General features: G+C 39.1%; 1 protein-coding gene across 4 annotated transcripts in view; it reads right to left on the bottom strand.

Moving 5' to 3' along the window:
• Positions 1–13,508, bottom strand: part of NRXN3 (neurexin 3) — a 1,487,454-nt gene that overhangs the window by 1,121,145 nt on the left and 352,801 nt on the right. For all 4 annotated transcript variants that reach the window (XM_036314379.1, XM_036314362.1, XM_036314372.1 and 1 more), the window contains one exon: positions 9,646–9,807. In XM_036314379.1, coding sequence (XP_036170272.1) covers positions 9,646–9,807 — 162 coding nt within the window. The remainder of the gene's footprint in view (positions 1–9,645; positions 9,808–13,508) is intronic.

The raw sequence follows: 13,508 nt of genomic DNA, 5'->3' as shown, positions 1-13,508 counted from the left end.
GCTCATCCCATAAGACAGGGTAAAAGAAAGTAGCAATTCGTATATTTGAGGGTAAACCTAAAAGTGGAGGGAGAGGAATTTAACAGGCATAAGCTAAATAGTTTCCATTTTATCCATGATGCATGAGATAGACCATCTGCCCATCTTTGCTGGTGAGGGAGAAGATGAGGGACAGGGAAGAAGGAGAATTTCCTTGGTTGATTATTGGCGTGCAATGTTGGTGCCCTATGCTACATCTTCACTGATTTGTGAAGTGAAAAATTGGTCCTTATATCTCTCTTGACATCTATGCAGAAACTAGCTGTGGCACACTGTCCACATGGGGAACAGAGCATCAGGTTACAATAGCCTCAGAACACTAATGGAACAGTCATTTCTGCATTTGCAAAGCAATTTCAAAATACATTAGCTAATTAATTAGCTCAATGATTACTTTATCCCTGTAGGTATATGTGCACAAGGGCTCCTTTTTGGGGTCTCCTTTGAGATATTTGAAGACACAAGAGATTTTGTCTCAGTGGGAATGTTGTGGTAGATTACATTTGCTGTAAATAAGTGACATTTTTAGAAAGCAATGTGTTCCACTGAATTTATCCTGAAGAGGGAAAAAAATTGCAAACCTAATTAACTGACTCCAAGAATCAGACTGACAATTCATAATAAGCCTCCTCTTTCTGGCTTTCTGGTGATATTTGAGGCAAATAGCTCCAACTTCACAGAAAATATTGGGGTGGAACAAAAGTACACCTGTGCTGTGCAACTTGAGACAAAGGCATGCCACTACTTGGAATTTATACCAAGAGAAGGTACTTCCCACTCAGGTTCCATAATGAAAATCATTCTTCCATTAACAGGTGGAGCAGTATCAATTTGCCCAAAGTGGGAAATCAAGCAAAAACTAACTTCCTCTCAGAACAATCAATGAAAAGGTGAAAGAAATAGGTCATTGGATCCAATCTCCCAGCAGGACATTTTTGCCTGAATTAACTGCCTCTCCTATAAAGTGGAGACTCCAATGACAGTGAGAGACCATTTTCTAGGGTGGGTTTGACCACAGTCTCACCAACATTTTTCTGAGGTGCTTACTTTCTTTTCACCTTTACCAAGTCTTTTGATTCAGTAGGTGGAGATGGCAACAGTATTTACATCTCAACTCCAATTCTTGCTAACTGTGTGACCTTGGGCATGACACTCACTCTCTTTAAAAATTCATAAATTTGTTGTGGGAATTAAATTAGGGGATAGGAATGAAGCACTTAGCACCATGTACATATACACTTTTCATGCACTTACATTGTTAAGTGCTCAATAATTGTTGGTCTTCATTGCTGCTATTATGTTTATAATTGCTGTAGTTAGAATGGTTTTGGAGATGATGCCAGTGAAGGTCTGGGGAAAGAGAAATAATTGTAAATGAGTAATAGGTGATGGCAGTGACTGGGAAACTCAAATCCTACCACAAGGGCAACTCTATGAGTCTCAATGGGACTTGCATAGTTAACTGGTTTGGAGATTAATCAGGGAAGTCTTCAACACAATGAACTTGGCCTTATCAATCAGTTTCATTATTTCTTTTCAGAAGGCTAATTCACTGTAGAGCTATAGAAAACTAGAAAATAAAGACTATCTACTCATTTGATGATATAATCTCCTCAACAACCTCAACAAGGTGGTTGCCCAGACTCTGCATAGGTGCCTTGAATAACAGAGAATGCATTACTTTGAAGGTAGCTTTGGATAGCTCTCATTGAAATGTCTTCTGGTAGTAAGTATTGCACTTCCACGTGTTTGCTTTAGTTCTTCTTAAAGACGTGAACCACATTTAATCCCACTTCCAGAGGACAGTCATTAATGTATGAAGACAAGTCTCAACCCCTGGGCTCAGGCATCTTTTCTTCCTCAGGTTAAACATCCTTGGATCCACCAGTCAACAATTTTATATTAGACTCATGATCCTCTTTATCTTTGTTATACCTCAACTCTAAACATGTTGTAATCTATCAATATATCAGCTAACTTTTAAAAGCTTATCATACACAATGGAATAAAAACACCTCCAGTAACCACATCAGCACACAGTGATGATGATGATGATAATAAATACAATTTACCAAGTATTTTCTACATAGCAAGCTGCATTCTAAAGGTTTTACACTTATTATCTCAGTTAATATTCATAACTCTATGAAGTAGGTATCATTATTCTTCTCATGAAATAAATAAGCAAAGTGAGGCACAGAAAGGTTAAGCAACTTGCCCAGCCTTCCACAGCAAATGAGAGTAGAGCTAGGCTTCAGAGGCTGTTCTCGTAGTCAATAAATGATTCTATAAAACTAACATCACCTTTGTTTTATAGATCATACCTCCATTAATTGAACCTCAGATCATGTAAACACATATTTCTATCATTCCCAACTCCCTGCCATTCACAGAGTTGATGGCCATGCTCTCTTATCTTCCTTCAAGTCCCTAATATAAATGTTGAATAAGATGAAGCATTGTGACCTCCACCTGATCATACAGGTCAATGTAGACCCATTCAGAAGGACTCACTGGTATATTTAAACAGTTACTCCTTTACTGAACAACTCTTATATCCAATCTCTTCTTCTCCATCTTGTTGATAAGGATATCACAAAATGTATTGCCAAAAACCTTGCTGATATTTAGCTATGCTAGATCTATAGTACTTTTCTGAATTATTAGTAATACTATTGAAGGAATATGTGAATTTGGCTGAAATAATGTGGCTTATTTTTAGTGTTCTCAATGAATAGCTGTAGTTCTATTAATCACTCTTTTCTATGGGCTCATACATGCCTAGATCCACCAGTCAACAATTTTTATGTTAGACTTATGATCCTCTTTATCTTTATTATACCTCAGCTCTAAACATGTTGTAAGCTATCAATACGTCAGCTAACTTTTGTCTGATAACAACGTACTCCAAAATATTTCCCAGATTCCAATGAAGCTTATAAACCCATAGCTTGCATTATCTATACTTTTTTCAATCTTTGATATTTAGGAACTTTCTCTATTCTCTACCATTTCTAAAAATAACACCAACATAATTTTAAAATTTTATTTGTAAATTCTTTCTTTATCCTGTGATGTCATTCATCCAAGTCAAGAAACTTGAATTAATGCAGAGCAATTAGGTGTCTTCTAATATTAAATGTCCTATCTTTGTCTACCTATTCAAGGACCTATTTTCTTGTCAAGAAGGAATTCTTTTACATGATTTAGGGCTCTATGTTGCAAATGACAGAAAATTCAACTCATCTAGTTTGGATAAAATAAATGATTTATTTAATCATTGCTAGAAAGCCAGGGGTAGTCTAATTTGAAGAATGTTTCATCCAGGGCTTTAAAAATCTCACTAGGATCTAATTTCTATCCATCTTTTGGCTCTGTTATTCCATTCTGGCTTCATTTTTGGTCTCTATGTGGTAGTAAGAAGGTACTCCAAAGCCCAGTTATATACCACCCAAGTTCTAGCCGAAAGGAAGGAAAACTGCCTCCCTACAACACATCAGCAAAAAAGTTCTGAGCTTGTATGCCACTGATCCCAATTGGTTGAGGTGCCCACCTATGTGCAAAATAACCATGGCCAGGTAAATGGAAGTCCCTAATTGATTCAGTGCTCACATGCTCGCCATGGAAGCCGGAAGGGGAGTCAGTCCCATTGCACTATTTTTTTGGAGGACCAGGGAAATAAAAATCAAGAAATTTATCCAGAAAAGGGGAGATGAAGACCAGGTCTCTAAAGAAAAAGTGCATTCATACGTCTACTTCTCTATCAACAGCCTATCAATTATAATGAACAGCAGCCATTCTTTGGCATTTGTATTGTAGCATTAACTGAAAACCATCTTTCTGTTTGTCATAGTAATAAATATCCTGGAGGCTTTAGTCCCCCTGATCTATTCTTTAGGTACATACCACTTTCTTATAGTCCCCCTGGGCTAAGCACTCACACCGCGCCTGTCTGTGAAATAAGCCTCCCGTCCATCACACAACCCCAGTAGCTCAGGGTTCTTTTCTTTTCCTCTGTGACAGAGTGCCACTCTCTCTCCTGCCCATTTCAGTTCCTTGTAATCCAGAAGGTAACCTTTTTCCCAGAGATCCAATTTATCTTCTTCATGAAAATTTCATTCTAAATCGAATCATGTCATATTGCCAATATTTGACCTTTCTTTTTTAACCCACAAAAATGACAGTGTCTATGGTCGACCCAGGAAGCAGCTCCTGAGACACAGGTTCTCTCCTTTCTTTTCTTCCTCTGCCACCTCCTTCTATTTCCCAGCCTCTAATTCACATTGCCACTTCCTTCTACTTTGTTGGAATTTTGTCCCTCTTGGTCTCCTACTTGTATTGATTGGTTCTTTCATTCTCTCGAGGCACTTTCCCTCCAAGCCCACACATTGTTTTTCTGCATGTCTTCCTAATAGCAGGAAAATAAACTCTACCTTGCAATACAGAATTTAATAAGCAGCAACTTGTTTTTCCTGCCCTAGAAGTTCTCTGCAGGCATGTGCATTTATTGTTTCAGTGATCACTGCCCTCATTTTACAGATCAGGTTATGGATACCCCAAAGGGGTCGGATGTTTTACCAATTAGCATCAGAAATGAAGGTGGCAGCCAGGTTCAAGTCAGTAGCTCTTTTTTTAACTACATTGGAATCTCCTAATTTCTGCAGTTTTCAATTGCAGAAACTACAAAGAGTACTAAGTGGTTCCTTGGCTAGATCTGATCAATAACCTAGCAACACAAATTATATCAATAGCATTTGCACAATGCTTTACAGTTTATAAAGCACCTCCTCTTTTTTATCCCATTTGCTCCTGACATAAAAATGCCAAAGTAGGTATTATTATCTGATTAAAAAACTGAAGTGAAGAGCAGTCAAGTGATTTTCTGTTAGTCTTACAGCTGATAACAAATATGTCTAGGCCAGAGTCAAACCCTGGACTTGTGCTTCTTAAGCCAAATGTCTTTTATCTTCCATGCTGACTCTGAAATGCTTACTTGAATTTTGCTCGCCGTGGGGCCCCACAGTAGTCTCAATAATGGGAAAAAGAAAATCTTTAGGACCAATGCCATACCTAAATTTATCTGATTATAAAAAGAGATATTTTCCACCACCTGAGAAACCAGGAAGGACACCAAAACAAATGTTTGGGAAACAAATAGGTTGGGAAAATAAGAGTAGGGAGGGAAAAAGTATCAGAAGCAAAAAAGTGAAGAAGCAAGAGGAGAACACACGCACACACACAAAAATAAAAAATAAAAATAAATGAACTTATAGCATAAAAGAGAGCAGAAAAAGACAGTGAGGGTAAAATAAACTGAGTATATTAAAAAATAAAAAAGCAACAAAAAGCCACATTATCCCAAAGCCCGCAGGTGCCAACAATTCCAACAAAAGTATAGCAATTAACAGAATTAACACAGCCTTAAATAGCTTGGCTCACCAGATGTGGACTCCTAACAGGGTTCTATAAAATGTAAAGTTATTACAGATTAAACCATTAATCATCTGTTCAGAGACTATCTCTGGCTATAAAATTCCGTTTGCGTTTAAATGGCTAATAATCACAAAGGGATGTGGAATGTAATGGGCACAATGATGTTCTACCCAATCCTTTTTCCTTTAAATATGTGTTCCAGTCTCCAGTTCCTGTGTTTTTCCTTCCTCTCCATCAGAGATGCTCTGAGAAAAGAGAGGTGAAACAGACATGTCTGTCCCAGAGGTCTCAGCGGCTCATGAGCTTCTCTATAGGAAAATGAAGAACCAACATAACAGGGGAGAAGTAACATATTGAGATGAAAGGGGGATGGTGTAGGAAGACCCAAATCAAACAACACAGAAAATCCCAACATAGGAGGATACTGTGATGGGCTTGAGTCAGCTCCCTGGAGCTGGAAATTCCTGCAACTTGGTCTTGATTCGGCTTTCCTTCACTGCACTGTGCTTTATCCAACAATAGCTCAGTAATACCAAGGACAGAGGAAAGAAGAACTGTATGTCTTGACAGGGAGGGTCCTTGGAAACTGAAATGAGAGTCAGAAGGAAGCACTTTTCTATAGACATTTTAAGATTCAGAGCCACTTTCCCTCCGCAATACTAAAGCCAATGGACCACCCTTTCAACCCTGCTCTTCAACCTCATAGGACAAAAACATACATCAGGAGAAAGGAATAGATGGATGAGCATCAGTTGTCAAGGAATTACAGCCTCATGGGCAAGATGCCTATCTGAAGTTGTCATTCTACTAAGATTCCCAGTGGCTCCCCATTACCTAGAAAATAAAGCTCGAGGGTATAGCATAACATCAAGCTCTCTACGGCCTGGCCCATTCTTACTTGATAGCTACATGTGCCCTGAAATTAGCAAGCTGTATGTTTCTCACCCAGACACCATGATGGGTCCTGTTTTCAGGCCTTTGCTCATGCTGCCCATTCATCCTGAGCCACCGCTCCCTCCATTCTTCCCTGTTCACTTCTACTCATCTTTAAGCCTCCCCTTGGGCATTGTTTCCTCCACAGAGTTTCCTGAACCCCAAGATATGTTATGTCCTTCTACTCAGCAGCCCCATTGCACCAGAGAATGTCTCTTTTCAGTCAGTTAATGTAGGTTTACAGCTGTGAGTACATGAGTACAGAGTTTATTCTTGTATTATTTATGAATTATTGTTATTATTATTAACCTACTATTTCCCACCCCTGTATTTATTGAGAGCCCACAAGGATCTGGGAACACAACAAGAACAAAAATAAAACAGACCTGTGAAAACACAAAGAGGAATGACATACTGATTTTGTGACATTTAACTGGATACAAGTCCTATATTGATAGCCAGGCTGTGTGGAGAACCAGAACAGTTTGATGACAAGTTGGACCCTCTCTATTGTGGTTTCTACAGTGGTATCAACAGAGGTGGTGTTCACACAGGTGCAGTCGCAGTGTAACCAGAATGAAACATTCAGATGGGAAGACACTGCAGTTCCAAAGATAAAACCTATTTTGTACCGCATGCAAAGTAACCATGATTTGTATCAAAAATCCCAAAGTCCCTTTACAATGTCCCTATTTTGAAGAAAATGACATACAAAAACATCTACCTCAGCCTAAGGCAACTCAGAGCCACAAATGGCAAGAGAAGACATACTAGTAAAAAGGAATACGGAGATAGGGGAGAGAAGAAAAAATTGTGAAGTAACTGGAAACTATTTTAAAGGCAGATGGCTAATGTGGGTAAATGGGATTTATCAAGGAGCAAAGTCTTAGTGTAGCTGGAAGCTTTGGCTGTTACTAAGTTGCCAAAGAGAAATACCAAGAACAAGAGAAGAATTTACCAGACCTGCCCACAGAAAAGTGAATTGTAATGATTAAATGCAGAGAAAGAATGTTCCAGGACTACAGTATACTCAAAGGTATCTTTTTAAAACTCTGAGGTAAATAAGAAAGCCGCTCAAGTCCCTTAGAAAGACTATAATACTCAACATGTAACAGAGAGATGGAACAAAAATTAATAAAGTTCTCTTGTGCCTACCATTTCCCCCAATATTTTGGACTTTTTCTGACTTGATCTGGATTTAAGTGTAGAATTATATTTCTAGCTAAGGTATGTGTATACTTTGATTGCTAATTACTGTTAATGACACTTTTTCAGAGCTGTCTTTAATTTTAAGGTTTGAAGTGACTTTTAAAGCTGTCTGCTCTCGACCTAGGCAGTGAGAGAGAGAAGGGAGATTTTGTTTTCCTTAGATTCTGCATGCATAAAATCATTAAAGAAACTTTCAAGTTCTTATGAGTGTTGTTTCAAAACGTTGGACCCTTTCTGATGGAAAAATTTGGAAAATTTCTCCTTTGTCTCAAAATATGTGCTTGAGAGCCGTTTCAATACAATCAGAAAGACTGGTGTTAGAGACCACCCCTAGATGCTGTCCAGGAGAAATTCCTGCTCAGGGCTGTTTCCCTACAAAAATGGATGAGTTCTCCACTGCAATTAATGCCTCATTCATTCCTGTGCCACATATGTGGTAACAGAATGTTCCTATCTATTTCTGATGAGAGTGCAATTCCAATATAGTGTGATTAACAGTGTTTAAGAGCCTTTCCGAGTTCATTAGACACTGAGTAGTTTATACCTTCATTCTATCCAAATGGGAGTAAATCTCATGGAAGGAGTATTCTGTCTACTACAATCCATCAGGAATGACCAGTAGAGTCCCTGCAGTTAACAGAAGTCTAGGTAACATACAACAGAAAGACGAAACACTCTTTGGGTTCCCTTCCATAATTTATCCTTCAGACCAAGAACAATACAGAGCTGTAATTGGATGTTTTCCTCCTTTGTCCAGTTTCTCCTTCCTACCCCTTCCTTTCAAGCCAAACATCATTTATTGCAGCAATGCCCAGCTCAAACATCAATTTTTAGATTCCCACCTAAAACTTATCTGTTTCCTCTACTCAGCTAAAACATTTAGTAGGTGGCGCTGAACAGACAGTGTTTTGAACTATAACTGTTAATTTACCAATCTCATCTCCCTTCATAGATTATAAAGGCTTTGAGTACAGAGACTGTGGCTTGTAAAAAGACTAGTTACAGCACAAAAAGGGCACCAAATGAGTATCTGATAAATGTATCAATTCAATAAATACTTGTTATGTGCCTATTTTATATAAGGCATGACAGGCAGAACTCTTGTCAGTACCTGGCTCAGAGTTGAGTGGTGTGGATGAGTACATGAGCAATGCCATCTCATGTATGACTGATATTCAACAAATATCAAATAGCCATAACACGCATAAAACCTGTGTCCTGAGAGGAGGGTCGTAACCTGTCATAGCGATCTTCATCTATAAGAAAGCACACTGTTAGCTTTGCAAAAACTTTTCCCAGGGAAATGATATAGATATCTTAGGCAATAAAGCTTAGCTTAGATTAAACAAAAATGTACAGTAGACTGCTCTGAGGACACAGTGTTCTGAAAGAATTCTACCAAATCAAGTCTGATTCTTTTTTGCCTCAACAATTGACCTTAGTGATTGAACATACATTTGACTGATGTTCCTTTGCTCTCAGACAGAGGTCTCAACACATCAGCTACAATAGCATAAATGAGTAATGGTAACGTCCAGGGAAAGAAAAAAAAAGGAAAAGCAAGCCGTCTGGACCTTAATGTTACATTCTGTGAATTTTCTTTCATCTCAAATAATGAGACTCTTAGGAACACCAAGTTTGGACAAGGTAAAATAATACAAATGTTTTAGACAAGACACACAACCACAAATTGGCCACTCTTAGAGCTTTCCCTATGTGCCACGTCAAAAGTACAAAATCAAACTTTACTAATGATTTCATTAGTAAACTAGTTCCTAATGATTTCAAAGTCCTTTCACCTGTGTTATTTTATTTTATTTATAAAGCACAGCTACCTGAGAAAAAAGGTCCCCCATTAGTTAAATGTCAAAACAACACAGAGAACTTTAGTGGTGAACCCAAGGTCATGCAAACAACTTAAGCTCTGACCAAAACCAAGGGCTGTACTTCAAGTCCAAGGTCTCTTCTGCTACCACCTACAGAGCCAGTCACTGAACAGTCAGTGCATTAAAAAGAGTGTTTGAACTTTACCTCTTTAAGGCAGCCCATGAAGTTGTTGCTGACGGGTGAGCCTGGCAAGTCAGCGGTACTTGGGCTTCCTCCCACATAGAAGAAGTCATCAGAGCCCAGCATGGTGTAGTCCTCTTGAGTGTAGCCTGTCGTGGTAAGGATGCCATCCACAGAGATTGTCACCTGGTGGAGGGACATAGGGGCAAAAACAAAATCCCAACAATGACCTTATAGTCCTATCAAAATCCGATGGCTTCCCCCACCAGTGGCTTCACTTTCATTAAGATTTTGGTGAGGTATTCTTTCTAATTTGGTTTTATTTTGGGATGTGCAGCCAAGTTCCATTTTCTGGTCTGCCTTCCCTGTGGCCCACGCCTGCAGCATTCCCCTGCAGACTCCTAGGAGAGTGTGTCGGAACTGCCAAGCTGAGCAATTTGCTCTACTCATTGCACTCTTTACTCAGCCAGGCTAGAAAATGGAACTGTCCTCAGACGACGCCACTTGTCTCAGTTCATTGTTAAAATGATGTTTTAATTTTTAATGATTGTTAATTATGGTGGTAGTGAAAAACAGCATAGGAGACATTTGACGATGGGTTTGTTAGGGGGTTGGTCTTTGGTTATTGATGATTATTTTCCTTTTTTCTTTTCTTTTTCTTTTCTCTTTTATTTGTTTCTTTTTGAACTCATACCACACTGACAAACATGCATCCTGGGAGGGAAGAAGAAAGGTCTCGATGGTGATGTGTCATGGATGATACTAGTACATGCCATGGACATCCCCAGGATGCCAACCCCTGCCCTCCCTCCGCTGCCATCACCACCACCAAGAGAAGAAATGACCCAACCAAAGAAGCAACTCTAACAAAAATACATGAATGATGATGCATAATAACCAAAACAATAATAATAATGCCCATAGGGAAGAAAGAGCACCCATACACCCAACATCCATGAAAGGAGCAGAGGGCAGAGAGAAGAGACAGGACCTCAGAGCGTGCACACGCCATACACTGACACACTCATGCAAAAATTATCTGGAGCCAAGAGAGAAGGCAGAAGAAAAAGGGGATGGAAGAGGGAAAGGGTGAGGAGAACTAAAGGAAAGAATCAGAATCCACTTCACCATCACATGCACTGCACCAACGGAAACACAAGATGGATGTGAAAAAAAAAAAAAAAACACTCAAAACTAAAGGGTCATCTTTCCCCTGCCTACCACCTCCCTCACTAAAAAAAAAAAAGAAAAGAAAAAGTCCAAACCCAACCCCAAAATATATGAAGGATGAGAGTAAAATAAAAAAGTGGAGACAAAAAAAAGGAGAGACAAAGAAGAAGGTGTACTTGGTGGATAATTTGATAGGTTGTTAGTAATGAGGAGGAAAATGATGGGACAAATTCTGATGCCAATGGGGAAGCTCACGAGACAGAAGCATGCCATGCAGAGTGTGGACAGAGAACATAATTGGTGGAGATCCCTTGGGCCATGGTGGGGAGTAAGGTGAAAGAAGGGAAAAGAAGAACACAGGAAGCAGAGCAATTTCCTCCCCAGATCACTCGTGGCAGCCGTGGCCACACACTAGGGAGAGAAAGCAGGGGTTAAGGAATGAGGATAGTAAAAGAAAGGAGAAAGAGTGAGGGATAGCAAGACACAGAGATTAGGAAAGTCCTTAACATAAATCTTGTTGTCACTAGTCTGTGGCTTCAAAGTTGCAAAATAAGAAAACAAAACAAATTTAGCTAAATGGAGAAACTTTCCTTATAAAATTTTTTTGGGGGAGGAAAAATTACTAACTGGAGAAACCATTCCAACCAAACTCTTCCAAGTATCATTTGCAGGACAGGTACATCCTCTTCCTTTATTTATTTTTTTAAGAGAAAGGAAAAACTTGCATTTAATTCAACAAAAATTTTAAAAGAGAAGAAACAAGTCTAAAGAGGATTAAAGAGGGGTTGGGGGAGGAAAAGAGGGCAACACACGGCAAACCCAAAAAAAGAGACAATAAGAATGATATCTACCAGACAATGTAGTTTGTTTACCATAGCGTGTCCGATGCCTGAGTGCTTTGCGGAAAAGGGGGAAGAGAGGAAATTAAAAATTGTGAACAGAACGATTGTTAATTAAAAAAACTAAAAAACAAAGATGAGTCGTTAGGGTGTTAGTACATTAGTCGGTTAGTAAAATGACACATTGCATGAATGATCTTGTGTTAGTTTTTCAAAAAAAAGGCACCCAACACAGAAAAAGAGAGTGGGGAAGACAATGAGACCAGGACTCTGTGGAAAACCTGGCATCCCGGGCATAGCCAGGAAAGGAGTTGCAGTCATGTTTAACTCCCCACTTCTTCCAAATGCCTCAGATCAGACCTCACCGCAGTTAGAATTAGCATCATACTTACTTTCCAAGGGCTCTTCTGAAAGATCACCACCCCATTTTCCTTCCCACCCTCTAGCAATACACATTCCACCTGTCCCCAAAGACACCAAAGTTTATCATTCCACATGTAGATAGATAGAGCAGAAATAACAATAAGTTGGGGATTTTATTTTCACATCTGACCCTGACTACATGCATAGACAATCATGACTTTCTCTTAGAATGAAAAGAACTTAAAATGTTTACCAGTCACATCTAGCATAGGAAAGCTACTTTATGTACCTTACTCTAGGATTCTCTAGGTAATGTAAAGATCTGTGAACTAGCTGATTTTGTATAGATTTGTGCAGTAGGAGGGGAACATTCTCCTCTTTCTTTTCCTCTCAGTTTAGAATAACTATGTGGTTAGAATTCATCAAAATAGTTGGAGTCTTCTCTATTCACCAATGAAGTTTTTTGTTTGTTTGCTTACTTTTCCAGAATGCTTCCTATTGGAATCATTCCCCATTCCTCTTTAAGAATGCTTTTCACGTTATTAAGCATTTTAAGCAATTTCTTGTGTGGATAGCAAAGAGGACTCAGTTAAACAGGAGAACAGAGGCCCTGTGATTAGTCTCCCCTTTTCTGTTTTCAAATGCTAAATTGCCAACACACCCAGAGCTGGGAGTCTGGAAGGCTGGAAGACTGGTAACTCCAGTTTTGTGTTTGTGGTTTGGCAAGAGTGGCATATAGAGGTAAGTCAATTCATGTGATAGCCATGACCATGGACTCAGACAAGGTCGTGAACCCAAAACACAAAGCAAAACCAAAAAATCGCACAGAAATACCTGACTACCATGGTCCTTAATCCCAGTTATGGTTTAGAATGGGTTTTCCCATCTCCTTCCTTTAATCAGAACCCCCAGTAAAGTACCTGGCCATGGCCCTGACTTGGCTCAAAGGCAGAGCCATGAGGAGATGACCATGAAGGAAGAAATAGGGAAAGTTCTGCTCCATTTGGTAATGAACTCTAAGTAAGCTTTCCTCAAATAAATTTTGGTCACAGAAGACATTCAATCTTACCAAAAAGTATATGAAACTGCCATAAGCTTGTTATTAAATATTTATGAAGCAAATTTATGGTTTCATTGAAATAGACAGGGGCTTCCCACCCCTACAAATGTATCCCAAAGAACTCAAAAATATGTTATAAATGTATTTTTAGTAGGAAAAATACTATTATTATATGATTCAGTGCTGAAAGGATTGCATTTACTAAATCAACTCCACTACTCTGAGATTTCCCTCTTTCAATAAATTGCATCTGGATGCAAAAAAAAGTCAGTGAGATCCAATCATTGGTGCACTTTCTCTATGAGGTTCATACTCCCTTTGCCAAAATCCCCTAAAGCTCTAGGGCAGGGGTGGGCAAACTTTTTGACTCGAGGGCCACAATGGGTTCTTAAACTGGACCGGAGGGCCGGAACAAAAGCATGGATGGAGTGTCTGTGTGAACTAATATAAATCCA

This window comes from Myotis myotis, unplaced genomic scaffold (genome assembly GCF_014108235.1).
Source record: "Myotis myotis isolate mMyoMyo1 unplaced genomic scaffold, mMyoMyo1.p scaffold_m19_p_1, whole genome shotgun sequence".
In the NCBI taxonomy this organism is placed as follows: domain Eukaryota; kingdom Metazoa; phylum Chordata; class Mammalia; order Chiroptera; family Vespertilionidae; genus Myotis; species Myotis myotis.
Note: the sequence above shows the minus strand (reverse complement) of the source record. Positions and strands in the feature narration are given on the sequence as shown.